Below are 18,599 nucleotides of genomic sequence, written 5' to 3' on the forward strand. Positions count from 1 at the left end.
ATAATTTCAATTTGTTCCATGCAGATTTATATTTGTTTTTCTAAATTTGTTTGTGCTGTGGCATAGAACGAGTAGCTTGCAAGTTATAATAGTTGAGAAATTGTTATATTAGACTTTACATTGGGCATGTGGACATTGAGTGAAAGATTTCTCAATGGATAGGAATTAAGGAGTGTAAATAGTTCAGACGATTTATCAGGAGTTTATGACTAGGCTAGACTTGGCATAATATATTTAATAAAATAGAATAAACTCAAACATTAAAAAATTTATTTAAAAAATAGATCATAAATCATCTTTTAATAGATTGGTCCTATAAACTTACAGGCCAACATATATAATATTATATAATTTAGATAAAATAAAATTTTAGTTATTTTTTTTAAGAGTAAAGCTTCTTTTGAGTCCCTAACAAAAAAACACGATCATCACTTTAATCTCTTATAAAAAAATTAGCCGTATGGTCCTTATGAAATTCAAAATGTACCAATTTTAGTCCTTTTGAGGGACTAATGTGGATCTTTTTTAAATTTGTGAGGGACCACGATTTCAACTAAATGGGTCCACTTTAAATTTCTTAGGGACCTTGAAACTATTTTTTTTAAGGGACTAAAGTGAGAACCGTATTTTTTTTTAGCGACCCAAAATTGACTTTACTTTTTTTTTTTAATTCTTGAAAGATGTTGGAGGTTTGAAATGCTTAAATAGGCATGTCTTTTAATTTTTAAATATAAGTCATGTCAAACATATAATTTTTAAATATAAGTCATGTCAAACATATAATTAAACATATACTAGGTCAATAAACCAAGTCAAGCTCAAAATATTTTACATAAATCTAGTTTGTTTCGACCAAAACCTAAGGTAGCCTAACCCAACCCATTCACACCCATATAGAAACTTGAGGAATAGATTCTATCTCCACAAAATTTATGGAATTTGAGCTTGAATTGAATTATGTTTACAGCTTGCATAAACATACGAGTGAGGTTTGACAAGATTACATTTTTGACGCAAGCTATATGAGTGTAATCTTCACGCACACACGCACACATTGAGCTTGAATTGAATTATGTTTACAACTTGCATATACGAGTGTAATCTTCATGCGCACACCTACCAAAATGGTTTGCTCCCATTTTGGTAGCCTTCAAGATTATATGTTCAAAGGCATATGGCTACCTGGGCATTGAGTATAACATGCATAAAATTGGTTGCCATGTATAAAGGTTGTGACTTTCACAGCATTTATGGTTTGACTTGCAAAAGCTTGGTAATTTCTAGTTCCCTTTGATATCATATATACTAATGAATAAATATTGAATATGAGATTTGTACTAAATATATATATTTTGAATATGAGATACCGTAAGTCATAAATTTCATCAAATATCGGTACCACTAGTAAGGTATTGATATTGATACAACCATTTAAATCTGTCAATATCAACCAAATTGTACATAATAGTTAATTATTTCTATTAGTGTGAGAAAAAACAAATTTTATGTCATAAATGCCACTTTGTTACATGAGGTAGAATATTTATACTATCATTTTTTCTACTATTATCTACTATAACTATGTACTTCAAAAAATACATAATTATAATATTAGAAGTTATTTTTCTTTTTTCTCTCTTCAAAAACTTTTCAGAAATTGTTAGCCAAAAAATTTGATCCAACGATAATTAAAGTAGTAGTGAATTGATAGTAGAAAAAAAATTATAGTATAAATATCCTACCTCTTGTTTTATGCTAAAGAAATATTCATAATAATATCATGCCATATTCATGCAACCAGTTAAGTTTGGTTTCGGCTTAAGGTTATTTCATTTGATAGTGAGCTATGCTATTCTATGTTTCCTAGATATCAGAATTATACAAATTTGAAACAATGTATTATGATCAGTAGTGAGCGCTAGGTAGAAGACAAGCTTTTCCGTAACTTGACAATATGATCAGTCGTAAGGTAAACACACAAACAAAATGTTAACATTAACAGAAAGCAGCCAGTCTTGCAGGTTTATTGGTAAAATGATAACATATAACATAAACTTTAGTATGAAAAGCAGTGCAAAATCAAAGTGTAGATGTCTCCAATTCAAGGTGTGCAGTATTTTCACAATTTGACGTGCAAATTTCATCACTCACACTTATCACCCTACACCTCCTTGAGAAGCATAACAATAATAAGATAAGCTTTATCTCCAAAGCTGCCTTGAAAAATAATTTCAGTTGCTCCTACAAATTTGACATAGAACCGCTAGGTTCTTTTGAATGGCATTCAATGCCGTTTACACTTTGATCTGGGAAGGCCCAAGAGGAAATAAGGTGATGAGCTATTGCAAAGGGTCCAGGAACAAACATAGGAGCAAGTTCACCACTTTCCACATTGAAATCTGTAGCCAAGCTGTGTGTTTTTTCTACTCCCTTACACATTTGTTCTACCTTTGCTGCTGCAGTTCTTTGGGCTTTCTTGTATTCGGCAAATGTCAGTGCTTTTCTCACATCATCTCTACTGTGCCACTGAGCATCTAGATAAGAAAGTTGCAGCATATCATTTGCACAGATCCATAAAACAAAACCACATGAAATGGGAGTGTGTGTGATGTTGGGGCGGGGGAGTGGGGTAGGTGAATGCTTCAAAAGTTAAACCACTGCATCGCGTGCACAAAAATGTGCCATTAACACCCCACTCTTATCCATCCTCACCGATCATTTCTCATTATCTCAACAAACCAACAAAGCTCAATACTGATTGCCATCCATCAAGACTTTTAGAGGTTCTGGTTTATCACACCACACAATTTTCTCAAGATATCTGAACAAATTGATTCATGTGATTTCATTGTTGAAGGTAACACCACAATAAAATAAATAAATAAAATCATGTGCATCATAATTCTTGAAGGAAAAGTGTGTGATCCAATTCGAATTTCAGGCGTTGGAGTATAAAATGTTCATTACTCAAAACTGCACTACTTCCAGCCTAGAATTACTTGAAGCAGCTGGTGATGTCCATTATAACAACCCTCACAAGCATGTTTTGCTAATTAAGGAACTAAGCAAGTATTAAGGAAATTAAGCCAGTATTCAAGAGAATTGTGACAAGATATGTCAAGTAATGATCAAATAATCATGAAATTAACATGATAGGAAGAACAGGGATACAATTCATGCCTAACAAATCAATTAAGAACAAAATAAGAGTATGTTATGTGTGTTGGGACATAGATGTCATTATAGTAAAAGTCAGGGTTATTTTGGTAAATTGACAAAACTAGGCCTAAACTTGAATTAGATGGTTTAATTAAATTCTATAGAAAATTTAGTGGGTTTAAAATGATCTTAGTTTATCTTTATTATGATTAGAATAGTTTAATTAAATAGATCAAAGATTGATAAAAATTGTCCAATAGAATTAAAGTTTGAACACTCCGAAGATGACGTGTTAGAATAGGAAATATTAGATATATAGATTTGATTCTGATTTGTATAGATTAGATTACTTTCCTATCTGTAGATATTCTTTTTGTATTAGATCTGGGCTTCTCACTTAAGCCCATTACGGTCTCTATATATTGTAACTCTTTGTATTAGATTAATACACAACATATTATTTTACATTCAAGTTGGTACTAGAGCTCTTTTGTTTTGGGGACTCTCGCTTTCGCTTCAAAACTTCGTTTTCGCCTTAAAACCTAAGCCCACTGCTTAGGAGTCCTCTTTTCTTTTCCGTGCATCCTTCCAGCAAGACATCTAGGGCTGTCAGCCCCTTCTGAGTGATTTTCGAACGCGTCAGCACCTCCGATCGCCACCGGAACCACCATCAATCACTGTGCCGGCTGCCGGAGAAGTTTTCCGGCAAGTTTTCAACACAGACAACCTGCGATCAAGACCTTCTCCTTCTGACAACTAGTTCTGTGGAGGTTCGACCACCGTCGCGTCAGCCACACGCCTCCCGTCTCCTCTGCGTGTGGTGCTCACATGCCACCTTCAACCAGCGCGTGTGCACTATTCCGGCAGCTTTTTCCGGTCGTTCTTGGACAGAGAAGCTCACCTCCTCTTCCTCTTTCCAGATTTGTGGTTGGTTCTTTGTGGGTCTCACTTTTTGTGCGTACCTCTTCTTGATTTTCGATCAGATTAGTTTCGATTCACTTGGTTGTATATCCTTGTGATTTATTATAATGGCAACATCTTCTCCTGTTGTTTCAGAGATCAGTTCTCCCTCTCGTCCTGCCAAAAGTTCCACTAATATCATCTCCACCAATGTTGGGCCCATTACCTCTTCAAAGCTGAAGGGTTCTGTTAATTACAAGAATTGGGCCAACTCTGTTCGAGTTTGGTTCTTTGGACAGGGACATGGGAACCATCTCACAACTAAATCTACTAATATTCCTAAGGAGCAAAAATCTGATTGGGAAAGGATTGACAACCAGCTTCTGAGTATCCTTTGGCAGTCTATTGATCCAATAGTCTTGGACATCTTCTATTCTTTTCAAACCTGCAATGACGTGTGGGAGGAAGCAAAACACCTCTACACTAATGATGTTCAGCAGCTCTATTCCATCATGTCTCAGTTTATGGATCTGCGCAAATCATCTGACACTTAGATGGAGACATATGTTGGCAAAAGTCGATCTCTGATGCAGGCATATTTGGATATGTTGCCATAAACTACTGATGCTTCTGCATATCGGAAACAGGTGGAACGTCTCTTTATGGTTGCCACACTTTCTGGTCTTCCCGAAGAATATGATAATGTCCGGGATACTATCTTGACCAGTGGGGATCCTGATCTATCAATGACATATCAGCGTCTTCTGAACCTTAATAAGAAATCTGCTCCTGCATCATCTACTGTTGCTGATTCCACCGCTCTAGTTTCCCATACTGACTTTCGCGGGAACATTGGAGGTGGTCGTGGTAGAGCCCAGGGAGGATGTGGCCCACGGTCAGCGACCTCGTTATCATTATTGTCAGCAACTCGGTCATTATGAGGAACATTGCTACACAAAGTATCCTCACCTGCGACCCTCTCATGCTGCTAATATAGCTCAATCGGAAACTGCTTCGACTGGTACAATCTCTCTCCTCTGAAGACTATGCAGCACTCCAGATCCTTCTCAGGAAGGCTTCTCCTCAGTCTCAGCCCTCTACTTCAGAAACTGGTAATCCCGTTGCTTGTGTTTCTCATTCTGCATCACTTGGTCCTTGGATATTTGACTCAGGTGCTACTGATCACCTTTGTGGTAATAAAGAACTCTTTTCATCCCTTACATATTTTGATAATTTACTCTCTTTTGCTCTTGTTGATGGCACTAAAGCCCCTGTGCATAGGATTGGACAAATCTGTCCAACCTCCTTATTGACCTTGACATCTGTCTATTATATTCCTGACATCCCTTATAATTTAATCACTGTTAGTAAATTGATCAACTCTCTTAACTGTATTGTCACCTTCTCAAACCATTCTGTTTCTGTGCAGGATCTGAGTACGGGGAAGACGATTGGAGTGGGCCGTGAGTCACGGGGTCTGTTCTACCTGGTTGTGCCGAGTCCTTTAGTTGCTTGTTCTCTCACAGAATCTCCACAACTCATCCACAGTCGCCTCGGGCATCCTAGTCTTTCAAAATTGCAGAAGATGGTTCCACTTTTATCCGGTCTTCAGACTTTAGATTGTCAGTCATGTCAGCAAGGGAAGCACATACGCTCCTCCTTTGCCAATCGAGTCAATAAATGAGCTGATGCTCCTTTTTCAATTATCCATTCAGATATTTGGAGTCCTAGTCGTAGTGTGTCCGTGTTCGGTTTTCAGTATTTTGTAACCTTTATTGATGATTTTTCACGTTGTACTATGATTTATTTAATGAAAAACCGTTCTGGGTTATTTTCTATTTATCAAAAAATTTCTATTGAAATTCATACTCAATTTGGTGCTTCTATTCGTATTTTACGTAGTGATAATGCAAAGGAATATGTTTCTGTTGACTTTTCTAATTTCTTAGCCACACAGGGTACTTTACACCAAACTTCTTGTCATCACACTCCACAACAAAATGGAGTAGCTGAACGTAAAAATAGACATCTCATTGAGATTGCACAGACTCTTCTTATTCACATGCATGTTCCTCTTCACTTCTAGGCCGATGCAGTCCTTGCCTCTTGTTTTGTCATCAACCGTATGCCGTCATCTGTGCTTAATAATGACATTCTTTATAACTTGTTGCTTCCAGATGTTCCTCTCTATCCTCTATCCCCACATGTCTTTGGTTGTACCTGTTTTGTTCATGATCTCACTCCTGGTAAGGACAAGTTAACATCCAAAGCCTTTAAATGTATTTTTCTTGGCTATTCTCGTCTTCAAAAGGGTTATCGTTGTTATTCTCCTGATCTTAAGCGTTACTTTGTTTCCGCTGATGTCACTTTTCTTGATCAACAACCCTTTAATTCTATCTCATCTCAATTGTCACAGGTTGATCATGTTCTTCCTATTCCTTTTCTTGACTTGTCTTTGCTAGCTGCAGGTACTTCTATTCCAGATGAAAAACCTATTGCTTCCATACCTGAGGACCGTCCACTTCTCACCTATCAGCATCGTAAGACTGTGCCTCCTGTCGACTTGACTCTGGCTGACTCATCGCCCACTGCTGTTGATTCTTCCCCTCCGGCTCCTTCACCAGAGGCTCTTCCCATTGCTCAAAGAAAAGGTACACGTACTACTCGTAACCCTTATCCTCTTTATACCTTTTTGAGCTATGATCGTCTTTTTTCTCCCCATTTCACCTTTGTTTCTAGTCTTTCTTCTGTTTCTATTCCTAAGACCACAGGTGAAACACTTTCTCATCCAGGGTGGCGCTAAGTGATGCTTGATGAGATGACTACACTTCATTCCAATGGCACTTGGGACCTTGTTTCTGCTCCTCCAGAGAAGTCTATAGTTGGTTGTCGCTGGATTTTTACTGTGAAAGTTGGACCTGATAGCCATGTTGATCGTCTCAAGGCACGCTTAGTTGCAAAAGGTTTTACTCAAATCTTTGGCCTTGATTATAGCAACACATTCTCTCGGTCGCTAAGATGTCGTCAGTTCGCCTATTTCTTGCTTTTACTGTTGTTCGTCACCGGCTACTCCTTCAACTTGGCATCAAAAATGCTTTTCTTCATGGTGATTTACAAGAAGTTTACATGGAGCAACCACCTGGTTTTGTTGCTCAGGGGGAGTCTGGGAAGGTTTGTCGTCTTCGCAAATCCTTATATGGTCTCAAGCAGTCTCCTCGGGCATGGTTCAATCGCTTCAGTTCTACTGTTCAGGCGTTTGGCTTAATCCACAGTAAAGTTGACCATTCTGTATTTTATAGGATCACATCTCCTGATAAGTACATCTATTTGTTAGTCTATGTTGATGACATCATTCTCACCGGAAGTGATCAAGCTGGAAGTCGTCAGTTAAAACAGCATTTATTCAGTCAATTTCAAACAAAGGACCTTGGAAGCTGCGTTACTTCTTGGGAATTGAGGTGGCACAATCTAGACAGGGCATTTTTATCTGTCAAAGGAAGTATGCCTTGGATATCCTAGAAGAGACTGGTATGTTGGGGTGTAAACCAGTTGATACACCCATGGATCCCAATGTCAAGTTATTTCCCGGACAGAGAAAGCCGTTATCTGATGTTGGTCGTTACCGGAGGCTAATTGGGAAGCTCAATTATCTTACTGTGACTAGGTTAGACATTTCTTTCGTTGTTAGTACGGCTAGTCAGTTCCTTGATTCCCCTTGTGATTCTCATTGGGATGCTGCTGTGAGAATCCTCCGATACATCAAAGGAGCACAAGGAAAAGGTTTGTTGTATTCGGATCAGGGAAATACAGAAATTTGTGGTTATTCAGATGCTGATTGAGCAGGATCACCCTCAGACAGGCGCTCTACTTCCGGCTATTGTGTCTTCTTTGGAGGAAACTTAATTTCTTGGAAGAGTAAGAAACAACCTGTTTTTGCTCGATCTAGTGCAGAAGCTGAGTATCGTGCAATGGCAGTTGTTACCTGTGAGTTAATCTGGTTAAAGCAGTTGATTCAGGAGCTTCATCTTTGTGAACAGAAACAACTCATGACACTTATTTGTGACAATCAAGTTGTGCTACATATATCCTCTAATCTTGTATTTCATGAGAGAACCAAAGGCTGTCCAAGATGCTTTCATGTATGGTTTTTGAAGTCTAGTTGATGGAAGTTGCTTTCTAACTTCTAAGGAACCTATATAAGGTAATATATCTTCATTTTAATGGATGTGTGAAGTAATTGGGGCTGATTAGGGTTGTGTGTGATTATGACCCTATGATATTGTTTTAAATGATTTGAAGTTCATTTGAGGTGGTTTCATGGTTCTAAGTTTATCTATGTCTCTTTAAAACAAAAAGGGAGGGAGGGAGGAGGGGGGGGTTTGTCATGAATAACCTAATGAACTAACCATGAATATGTAAAATCATGCACATCATGTGTTTGATAAAAGTCCTAAATGAACTTAGGGTTTTTCAATAAATTTTAAAAGGAATGGTTTCATGAAAAATGGATAAAAATCTAAAAAGGAAATCCTTGGAATCTTAATGAAGGCCATTCGGCCAAATGAGTTTAAAGCGTCTAGGATTAATGTTTGATCATGAAAGCATGTTTAAAGAGTAATTAATGTGTGTTTAAGTTATAATTAGTGTAAAGAATGACGAATGAAAAATGACAAGTACACAGACCTTTGTCTAGATACCAATTCGGCTATATAATGTTATATTGGCAAATGGCAAGCATTGTTAAGTGATCATGAAATTAGGTTCAAAGAATAAATTATGATGTATCTAGATGAATTATAAAGTTGGAAGTTCATAGGGAATCTAAAGGTCTTCAATTCGGCCTAATGATATAATTAGGGTTTGGATGACCTAACTTAATGTGTGAATGTTGTTTAAGGTTCATTTGACTAGAAGAATCAAGATTGAACATGAGTTAGTATAGGTTAATGAAAAATAGATCATTGGATCCTTATACATATTCGGCCATATTGTGTAAGTAATCAAGAAGTTGAGTTTAATTTAAGATCATGACGGTTTAAGGAACATGATTATATAATTAGATGATTGAATGAATAAAAGCATCGAAAATTTATATTTAAGTTATGTATTGATTCGGTTATATAGGATTTAATGAGTTGGAAATCAAATTAATTAGTAATTCAATCTAGAAACCTATATGATGAATGTGTCTAGTATGTTGATGTGGTTTAAACCATTAATTTGGGGTAAATTCATATAGGTTTAACATTATGTAAACAATTGTCAATGGTTGTGTTAATAGGTCTGACTTGTGGTATGGGTATGAAATTGTCAAGTATATTAAGTAACGAGTAATGTAATGTGTAGCAGGTAATACGGTGACTCCAAGTCAGGATTCTGTGAATTTTATGAAAATTACTTGTAACTCAAGTAGGCGTGATATAGAAGCAACGAGAGGTAAGCTCTCGATTTAGGGGTTTTCTTGCCTATGTTATTCCACCACGGTCCAATAGGACTTTGGTTTTATAATTGTGTGACTGTACGTTAGATAATAGTGTAATTGCATTCATGTAGCTCATGCATATGTTGTGATGTGATATGTTGTTTTAATATGTAATACGTGGATTGTGAATATTTATGTGAGATTTCCATATGTCGGACTCATGGTGCCGGGAAGTATACAGTGGCACTCCTAATGTGGGACATAGCCCTGGAGTATAGCCCGGATAATTTACAAGTATATATGGACTTTCCTAATGTGGGATATAGCCATGGGGTATAGTCACTGGATATGTTGTGTGTATGTTGAAATATATGATGTATTCTATCCTATGTTATTTGATCTTTCATGCAAGAAGTGAACTCATGGATGGAAAATACTCCACAAACCCTAAGTTTACTGAGATGTCTCTCACCCCGTTTAGGGATATATATTTCAGGTAAAGCAGTAGCAGGAGAACCATCACAGGACAAGGGACCCGCACATGGTTAGAGCAAACAGGATCAATGAAGATTATAGATGTTGGGATATCTATATTTTGTGTGCATGTTATAGTATCATGCACTGCTATGTAGACAGATAGGTATTTTGAGATGGACACCAGTAGTTGTATGTTTGTGAATTAAGGTATATCAGGATTATATACATGATGTATATTATATTGTGTGATATTATCAGTAATGGCACAGAGCCATTTTCTGGTACATATATGAATAGGTTCTTATATGGATTAGATTATTTGTTATCAGGTACAAGAGTTATTAGTGGGATTCAATCCCCAGATGCTGTCCGTGAGACTTTATCCGGAATGGTATGTGATATTGTATTCGGTTAATGATATGATCATTAATTATGATCACAGGTTTTGTAGCATAGGAGTTTTGTACAGGTATGGGATTGTACAGATATAAGATAATTGGAAAGAAAAATTATTAGGAATGACAATTACATTATGTAAACATAAAGAAATAAATTAAGTCTTCTGCTATTTTTATTCAGGTGTGCTATGCTGTTAAGACCATATGTTAGTTAACAAACTGATTATTAATTGGGGTATTACATCCATCAAGCTCGTGCCAACCAGGATGAATTTTTTAAACCACAAAAGAAACAAACAAAAGGAAACGGAAACATCTTCTTTGGTGTTGTGCCTGGTGTATGTCATTTATCAGCTATTGCTGCTCCTATTGAGAATGTTGTTGGATTTATGTTTGCTCCATTTGAAATCGATGCTATGGTTAAAAACCCATTCTTTAATGTTGATTTTTCTCTGGTTTTGGTCAATATCCACAGTTCTGTATGCCGCAATGAGAAATATGGTTCTATTCCTGGAAAATATAGACATTGGGTCAAATGTAGTTCCCCTAAATCAGCAACCTTGGATGATAATTGTTGCTGGAAGCAGAATTTCATGGACATAAACGTTGGAGCTGAGGACTTTGAAGGAATCTTTTCTGTTCAAGAAGTCTACCAGGTCAATGTTATCTCCACTCATGATTTTGATCTACAAGGGGTACATCTAACCTATATGTTGAGATATATAGTCCCACATTGGTTGTATGTGCAACTAATGTGGAGTTTATAAGGCATTGGGCACTCCCACCCTTTGAGCTAGCTTTTGGGGTGGTGTATCTCAAGGTTCTTAATATGGTATCAGAGCAGGTTGGTCCTGAGAAAACTCAGCCACCACAACCACCGTCAAACCGGCGGCACAACGCCGGAAAACTCAACCTCCAACCATTATTAAGGTTATTTTCCCTTCCTACAAAGTCCCAAGAGCAAAGTAAGGCTACCAATCACTGTAGAAGGCAAAATCCCAGCTTTCCACCGCCGTCAGCCACCGTCAGCAGCCGTCGGAAAAATTTTCCGGCGACATTTCCGGCCAAGATCCGCACCATTCGAAACAGAAGGAGCCGATCTACAAGTTTCAAGAAGGACTTTATTATTTAGAAAAAGATTCTTGTGAAGGAAAAAATTTTGTGAACCACTCGGTATGTTTGTCTGATGATTGTAATGATGTTTTGTTGTGGCATCGTCGGTTAGGACACCCAAATTTCATTTATCTTCAGAAGTTGTTCCCAAGCTTATTTATCAATAAAAATCCCAGTTCTTTTTCTTGTGATATTTGTCAGCTTGCAAAACATTCTCGTGTTTCTTATCCTCCTAGAGTCCATCATGATTCTTCTCCATTTACCTTGATTCATAGTGATATATAGGGTCCAGCCTGTGAAAAAAATATCTCTGGTGCTCGTTGGTTTATAACTTTCATAGATGATCACTCTAGGGTATGTTGGGTATACCTTCTAAAGGATAAGTCTGACGCTGCATCCATTTTTAAAAACTTTCATGCTATGGTTCAAACTCAGTTCCAGACCTCTATCCAAATTCTTCGAACTGACAATGGTACTGAATATTTTAATTCTGTTCTTGGAAACTATCTCAGCCAGCATGGTATTCTTCATCAAAGTTCTTGTCCTAACACCCCTCAACAAAATGGGGTGGCTGAAAGAAAAAATAGACATCTCCTTGAAGTTGCTCGAGCTCTTATGTTTACCATGCATGTCCCTAAATATTTGTGGGGGGAAGCTGTCTTGACTGCAGCATACCTCATCAATCGGATGCCTTCTCGTGTCCTAAATTTTCAATCTCCTTTATCTTGTCTTACCCACATATTTCCTTCTTTTCGGGCTCATTCTTCCCTTCCTCCCAAGTTGTTTGGCTGTGTGGCTTTTGTACATGTTCCTTCCCATCAAAGGTCCAAGCTCGATCCTAAGTCCATTAAATGTGTCTTCATAGGATATCCTCCTAACCAAAAGGGCTACAAGTGTTACTCATCTTCACTTCGTAAGATTTTTGTTTCTATGGATGTCACATTTGATGAGAGACAATCTTTTTCTCCTTCGACTTCTCTTCAGGGGGAGTCTATTGGGGTTGATGAAGATAAGTCTTGGAAACCAAATGATTCTGTTGTTTTGCCTTTGCCGTTGGAGACAGGGGGAGTCATTATGAAAAAGACAGGGGGAGTTAATGTGTCAGATAATGAGATCCTCCCGGGAAATGGGGAAAGTTTTACAGCAGGCGAGAATCACCTCAGGAGCCTCTAGACTGCCAGGATTCTGACTCGAGTCTTAGTTCCAGCAACACTGATACAGCCAACCTAGATGTGCCTATTGCTCTCCGAAAAGGTACTAGATCTTGTACTGCTCATCCTATTTCTCATCATATCACATATGAAAAGTTGTCCCCAGGTTTTCGTGCTTTCAACACTATGTTAGACAGTACAAAAATACCAAAAAATATCCAAGAAGCACTTGATGATCCAAAATGGAGGAATGCAGTCTTTGAAGAAATGGATGCACTCAACAAAAATGGAACTTGGGAGTCTGTAGCATTACCCAGAGGAAAGAAAACAGTAGGTTGCAAGTGGATGTTCACAATAAAGTTTAATGCAGATAACAGCATCAACAAGTATAAGGCCAGACTGGTTGCTAAGGGATTCACTCAAACTCATGGGATAGACTATCAAGAGAAAGTAGGGGACGGCAAGGCTCTGATACCATGTAAAGAACCTTGAGATACACCACCCCAAAAGCTAGCTCAAAGGGTGGGAGTGCCCAATGCCTTATAAACTCCACATTAGTTGCACATACACGTCCGCCTTGTTGTCGCCGAGTTGGTATCGAGAGGTAAGGATTTTCTTCTTATTGACTGTAACTGAGAAGCCCCCCATAAAGTATAAAGCACGGTAAGGGCTTCTCAGTCGGCCTTCCTCTCTTCCAAATCAATAGTCTTTCCTGAAACTTGCATGCCTCCCCTCAGAATTGACAAGCCGGTTTATCGCTACCCATAGTTTTTCTGAGTTACGGCAAATCTCACTGGTAAAGGGCTGCCCCTGCTAACTGACTTGGAACTTGGAGTTATGCCTTTCCGCCTTTTTCCACGATTATCTTTTCTTTTTATCCACAAGTAACGTATATAGTCCCACATTGGTTGTATGTGCAACTAATGTGGAGTTTATAAGGCATTGGGCACTCCCACCCTTTGAGCTAGCTTTTGGGGTGGTGTATCTCAAGGTTCTTTACATGGTATCAGAGCCTCGCCGTCCCCCACTTTCTCTTGTGGAGTTTCTTAGCACAGGTAGGCTGGGCCTGTTGCATTGTCCACTCTTCAAGCCCAATGGGCTCTTGTGTGAGGGGACGTGTTGAGATATATAGTCCCACATTGGTTGTATGTGCAACTAATGTGGAGTTTATAAGGCATTGGGCACTCCCACCCTTTGAGCTAGCTTTTGGGGTGGTGTATCCCAAGGTTCTTAACACTATATTATCATATTCAAGGAGATAAACCTCTAGAGATTCAGGTTGCTATCCAACACCAATATTCTCATGATCAAGATGGACAATGGGATCCTCGCGGCCATTATCATACTTGGGGCACACATGAGTTTCCACAATGAGATTTCGGTGGAAGGTTCTTGCAAACCTCACCCTAAGGACAAGGTGAATTATTGAGAGGGAGTATTGATACGACACTAAGGATGACTCCACAACATTAGGGAATATTCTAGATAACAACACACACACCTTAAGGATGCAATTCTGTTAGAAAGGAGGCGTAATCATTGCTGAGGTGGCAAAGTGGTTACAAGAGTTTGTTAAATAGAACCAGTGGCATGTGAGAGAGGAGGTTGGAAATTGGGACTATCTTGGGCTGGCAAAATGGGAGACCTTTGGAGCCTCTCGAACTACTCCAGAAATATTTTAGTTTTTCTGTTATTTTCTCTGTAATTTTCTAGTTTCACCGTTGTTACTCTTTTCTTATTTCTGTCCAGTGATACTGTCCTGATAAGTTTCCACATTAATACAAAGTCACTTCCATTTTGTGTTGTTTTTCGCTTCTGTTCTTGGTTGATTCCTATCACACACACTGTATGTATAAGTTCATAGTGAGGCCGGGATTTCAGCTGCACAAGTCCATCACTATAAGGCTCAATTCTCTGCCAGACCATGCATCCAAACACAGCATGCAAGTGTCACTCATAAATATGATCTTCACTTGCCACTTGAAGTCATTAATACAAATCAAAGGAAAAAAAGCATCACGTGGGGGCAGGAAACATCTCAATTCAATTAAATGCTGGTGGAGAATATACCTTCTAACTCTTCCTTGTCCACATTTATTTCAAGGGATTTTGCATATGCAAAGAACCCAACCATAAGCTGGCATGGCATGCTATTTGGTCCAACTAGAAACAAAGCCAATAGAAAAGATACTATTAACATACAAAAGATGGGAAAATATAAATTTGATGAGAAAAGAAAACACAAGAAAATGTTAATTCAGTACATTAGATTATCTTAACCTGTACCTAACTGCTTTTTAAAGCTGCCAACATACAAAAAAAATTACAACTTTAATGTATACTTCACATATTCAAGACATTAATTCTGATTTATGTTATTTTGAATATGATCAAATCAAACCACCACAGGACTACAATTGATTAATTTGCTGTTTATATTATGATAAAGGAAAAAATAGAGTACCTCCATAACAGATCCTGAACTAACATGAAAATTTGGAGAAAATTTATTCACATCCTCCATTAGCCACATGCACTTTTGCAAAATAAAGAAACAGAATCAAAAGACTAAGGGGATTTAATCTCCAGTTAAGACTAAAAAGTAATAGCATCAAGTAATCAATAAAGGCATGCTCAGAATGATCTAAATAATCTTCAAAATAGCACAAACAGCCATTAATATTTTCTATATCAAATGTTTAGAAATCCAGACCTCTACATGTTTATCTCATGCAAACGATGGAGAAATAATAGAAGTATAAAAACTTAGTTAAATGAAAATTGTGATGTAGAATATGTTATACCAGGCCACGGCTGTGAACTGTGATATACAACTTCTCCAACTTCAATACCAGTCTCCTCCCACGTCTCTCTTCTTACAGCCTCCTCCAAGCTTTCTCCTGGCTAAATGCAGCAGGGGGAGACAAGCTAATCAAATTTTCAAATATATTGATGGAGGTTTAAAACTAAAACAACTAGGCAATTATCCATGCATAAAATGAACTCTCAAGCCTAAGAAACCGGGCATTGATGACATATTCTTTTCCTTCTAAGGAGAGGTTTGAATGTTTGATTGATCAAAACCTATTAAGTTCATGTCTAGATTAGTTAATTTTTTATTCAAAATAGCTTATAATACAAATCTTTCAAGATAGCTTCCTTTTAAAAAAAAAAAAAAAAAAACAATTTTTCCCTGTAATTTAAGTGAATCAAAACACACTATAAGTGTTTATGCCATCTGCACCCACAATAATTACAATCTACAAGAATGAAAGGAAATTCAAGAATATCAAACAATATAAATAGCAGTTTTTACGATCTCAAACGGAATATTGTCATTTTAGGGGAAAATAAACCACTCGCCATTAAACCTACTCTTGTGAGGATAGGGGGAAGCGAAATCCTTGTACAAAGCCTTACCCTTGCATTCTTGCATAGAGGTTGTTTCCTGAATTCAAACCCATTACCTATTCGTCACCAAAGAACAACTTTACCACTACACTAAGCTCACCCTCTTTGTTGTCATTTTAGCAAAAGAAATATTATTTCCATTAAGGTAGCCCTTCACTATTATAGTAAGAACATGAATTCAAATTAGTTTCCCCTTTATTTACTCAAGCTAACTGGAATATTCTATACTTTGTCATGTTATAACAGCACATTTTGAGTACCTAAACAAAAAAGTGGTCTTAAATTAGGTCAAGCATGCACCTCTATAAAACCTGCTAAGCAGCTCCACATTCTAGGTACAAATCTTGATTGTTTGCTCAAAAGGGCTCGGTCATTCTCTCGATCAATGACTAACATAATGACCACCTGCACATAGGATCAGGTGATCAGAGAAATCTTCAGCAAAACACTTGATCATTCATTGAACACTCAACACTTAAAACAGAAGATAACAAACCGGGTCAACTCGTGGATATATCCTCTTTTTGCATGATTCATTTGAACACTGCTTCCGCCTGCCAGCTTCCATTGGGACTGTTTTCTCTCCACAATGTCCACAAAAATGTGATATATTATGCCATTCTAAAAGTGCCCTGGCCTGGCCAAACCCAAGAATTAGAAAAGGAACACTGCCTACCGGTATCATACACTTAGTATGATAAAAGGTCAACAAATTAAGAAAATCATATAACTGCAGGAAGCTTGTATAAGTATTTTAGAATTTAACACCAAGAAATATGATATTTCCGCAAAACAATACAATAAAAAGTAATAACTAATTCCCAAGGATGTAAATAGCAATAACTCTTGCAGGCAGGGCTGCTTAGCATATATCAGAGTTTAAGCCTTTATTTGGGAACAAGAGGGTAAATAAAGTAGGAGGTGAACATGTGGAAGTAGAATATAATTTTCTCCTCCCTTAATTTGACGTCAAACATCTAGGGTGAATAGAATGAAAAGAAAAATTAAAATAACATATTCATCCCTAACTAAATTTTGTTTGGATAGTAATAGTGTAATACTTTAGAATACCGTCACTGTATATTCTGATCTTCTCTATATTCTCTCTCCATCGTTAGCAAAAAACTAAAGAACAGAAGGAAAACTAACATTAGTTTATAAAGAGGGAAAAGGTGACCCCCACAGTAAACATAGAACATACCGCCAAAAAAAAAAAAAAGTTTCTTCACTAACTAATGTCATCACTCAACAGCACAACATAGCTATACTACAAAAAAGACATATAAATCATGCATTGGCTTCAACAAAGGAAAACAACCTGAAGCCAAAAAGGTACGAGGAGGGACAAAAACCAAAACATGAAAATTTGATACGAGGTTGTCGAGTTAAATTCACTAAGGTAAACACAAATCACAATGAAAGCTAACTTACGTGACCAGCAATAGCCAAGTTCCCCATGGCTTTCAAATCAACCCAATCGGTAGCGACCATGAGCGTTCTCAGCTCCACAAAACAGAGCTTCATGCTACCCAATTCAGCAACCAACCCAGGCTCCCCAGAAACGTCAATTGCCCAGTAAACGGAATCTTCCTCCGTGTCGGAACCGAGATACACCAACGAGTCACCGTTCAACTCGGCACTCAATAGTCCCTTGAGTTCTCCCAAACTGATCCAACCCAGATGCCAAGACTGGCCGCCCATCGAAGACGCCAAGGGCCTCCCATTTCTGAAAGGCAACACCTTGAAATTCGGGGAAAGGGAACTGTGGGTGTTCTCCAAAATTCGGCTTTTGAGAGTTTCGAATGCTGCTGTGGGTGAAAACGGGTCACCCGGGTTTGGTGTTTTGGATCTCAGAGGGTTGCCAACGAAGGCGTGTGACTGTAAATTTATGGACATGGTGGTGAGAGGGAAAGAGGCCTTGTGTTGATAGAAAGGTGTTGATAGAGGTGGGGATTGATGAACGAGCTCCTTAGAGAGCGAGAATATGGAGAATATTTTAGAAGAAGATGAGATATTGAGGAACTTCAACATGTTCTTCCATCGAGTTCTTGTGAGTTTTGAAGGAAGAAGGAAAGCAGAGACAAAAGAGGTTGGTGGCCATGAGAGGTCATTGGAAAAGGCTTGATGCACTGACAGCTGTCCTAAATTAGAGTTGTGGGTCTCTGTTTTTTGTGAAGAGGATTTGGCCTCGTAGTTTAGAGATTAATAAAGGCAAAATATTTTGAGGAATTTTTTTTTTCAATTATTTCATTTTATACTACATATTCCAAAATTAAAATACCAATCAATTCATGATATTTTTATTTTCCACCATGTGGGAAAGGATTAACCATTTTCTCATACAAAAATGCCCTGGACTAAGTTATGGAGGCTCACGGTGTCTTCTCTTCCGAACAGCTTCAACCAGATAGATATAATTGTCGTGGCAGTAGTTTTACTCATCACAATAGTTATATGCTATAGGTTGGTGTTATGGACCCACGTAAGACCCGTATATTTAAAGGTCTAATAAACGATGGACACTTGAATAACGTGCAGATAGAAGATTGGGCCGGAGAGAAAGAGACC

The 18,599-nt window shown here is 37.8% G+C and overlaps 1 protein-coding gene across 1 annotated transcript; it reads right to left on the reverse strand.

Annotated features, from left to right (window-relative positions):
- Positions 1–1,986: 1,986 nt before the first annotated feature.
- LOC133306764 (nudix hydrolase 19, chloroplastic-like) lies at positions 1,987–18,327 on the reverse strand. The gene is made up of 6 exons (XM_061507144.1): positions 17,463–18,327; positions 16,528–16,668; positions 16,332–16,436; positions 15,425–15,524; positions 14,691–14,783; positions 1,987–2,534 (listed from the first exon to the last, which is right to left on the reverse strand). The coding sequence occupies exons 1-6, from the start codon at positions 18,060–18,062 to the stop codon at positions 2,242–2,244; spliced, it is 1,332 nt and encodes a 443-aa protein (XP_061363128.1). The 5' UTR covers positions 18,063–18,327; the 3' UTR covers positions 1,987–2,241.
- Positions 18,328–18,599: the final 272 nt, after the last annotated feature.

This window comes from Gastrolobium bilobum, unplaced genomic scaffold (assembly GCF_033153095.1).
Source record: "Gastrolobium bilobum isolate Gb01-03AN ecotype WA unplaced genomic scaffold, APGP_CSIRO_Gbil_v1 utg15738, whole genome shotgun sequence".
NCBI classification, from domain to species: Eukaryota; Viridiplantae; Streptophyta; class Magnoliopsida; order Fabales; family Fabaceae; genus Gastrolobium; species Gastrolobium bilobum.

What these genes read in the sequence shown, in the direction of transcription:
- LOC133306764 (XM_061507144.1), bottom strand. Translation starts at nt 18,062, where the DNA reads ATGTTGAAGTTCCTCAATATCTCATCTTCTTCTAAAATATTCTCCATA. An exon ending in TATATCCACGAGTTGACCCG is followed by an intron (nt 16,437 to 16,527) that starts GTTTGTTATCTT and finishes TCCTATGTGCAG; the next exon opens with GTGGTCATTATGTTAGTCAT. An exon ending in GGACAAGGAAGAGTTAGAAG is followed by an intron (nt 2,535 to 14,690) that starts GTATATTCTCCA and finishes TTTCTTATCTAG; the next exon opens with ATGCTCAGTGGCACAGTAGA.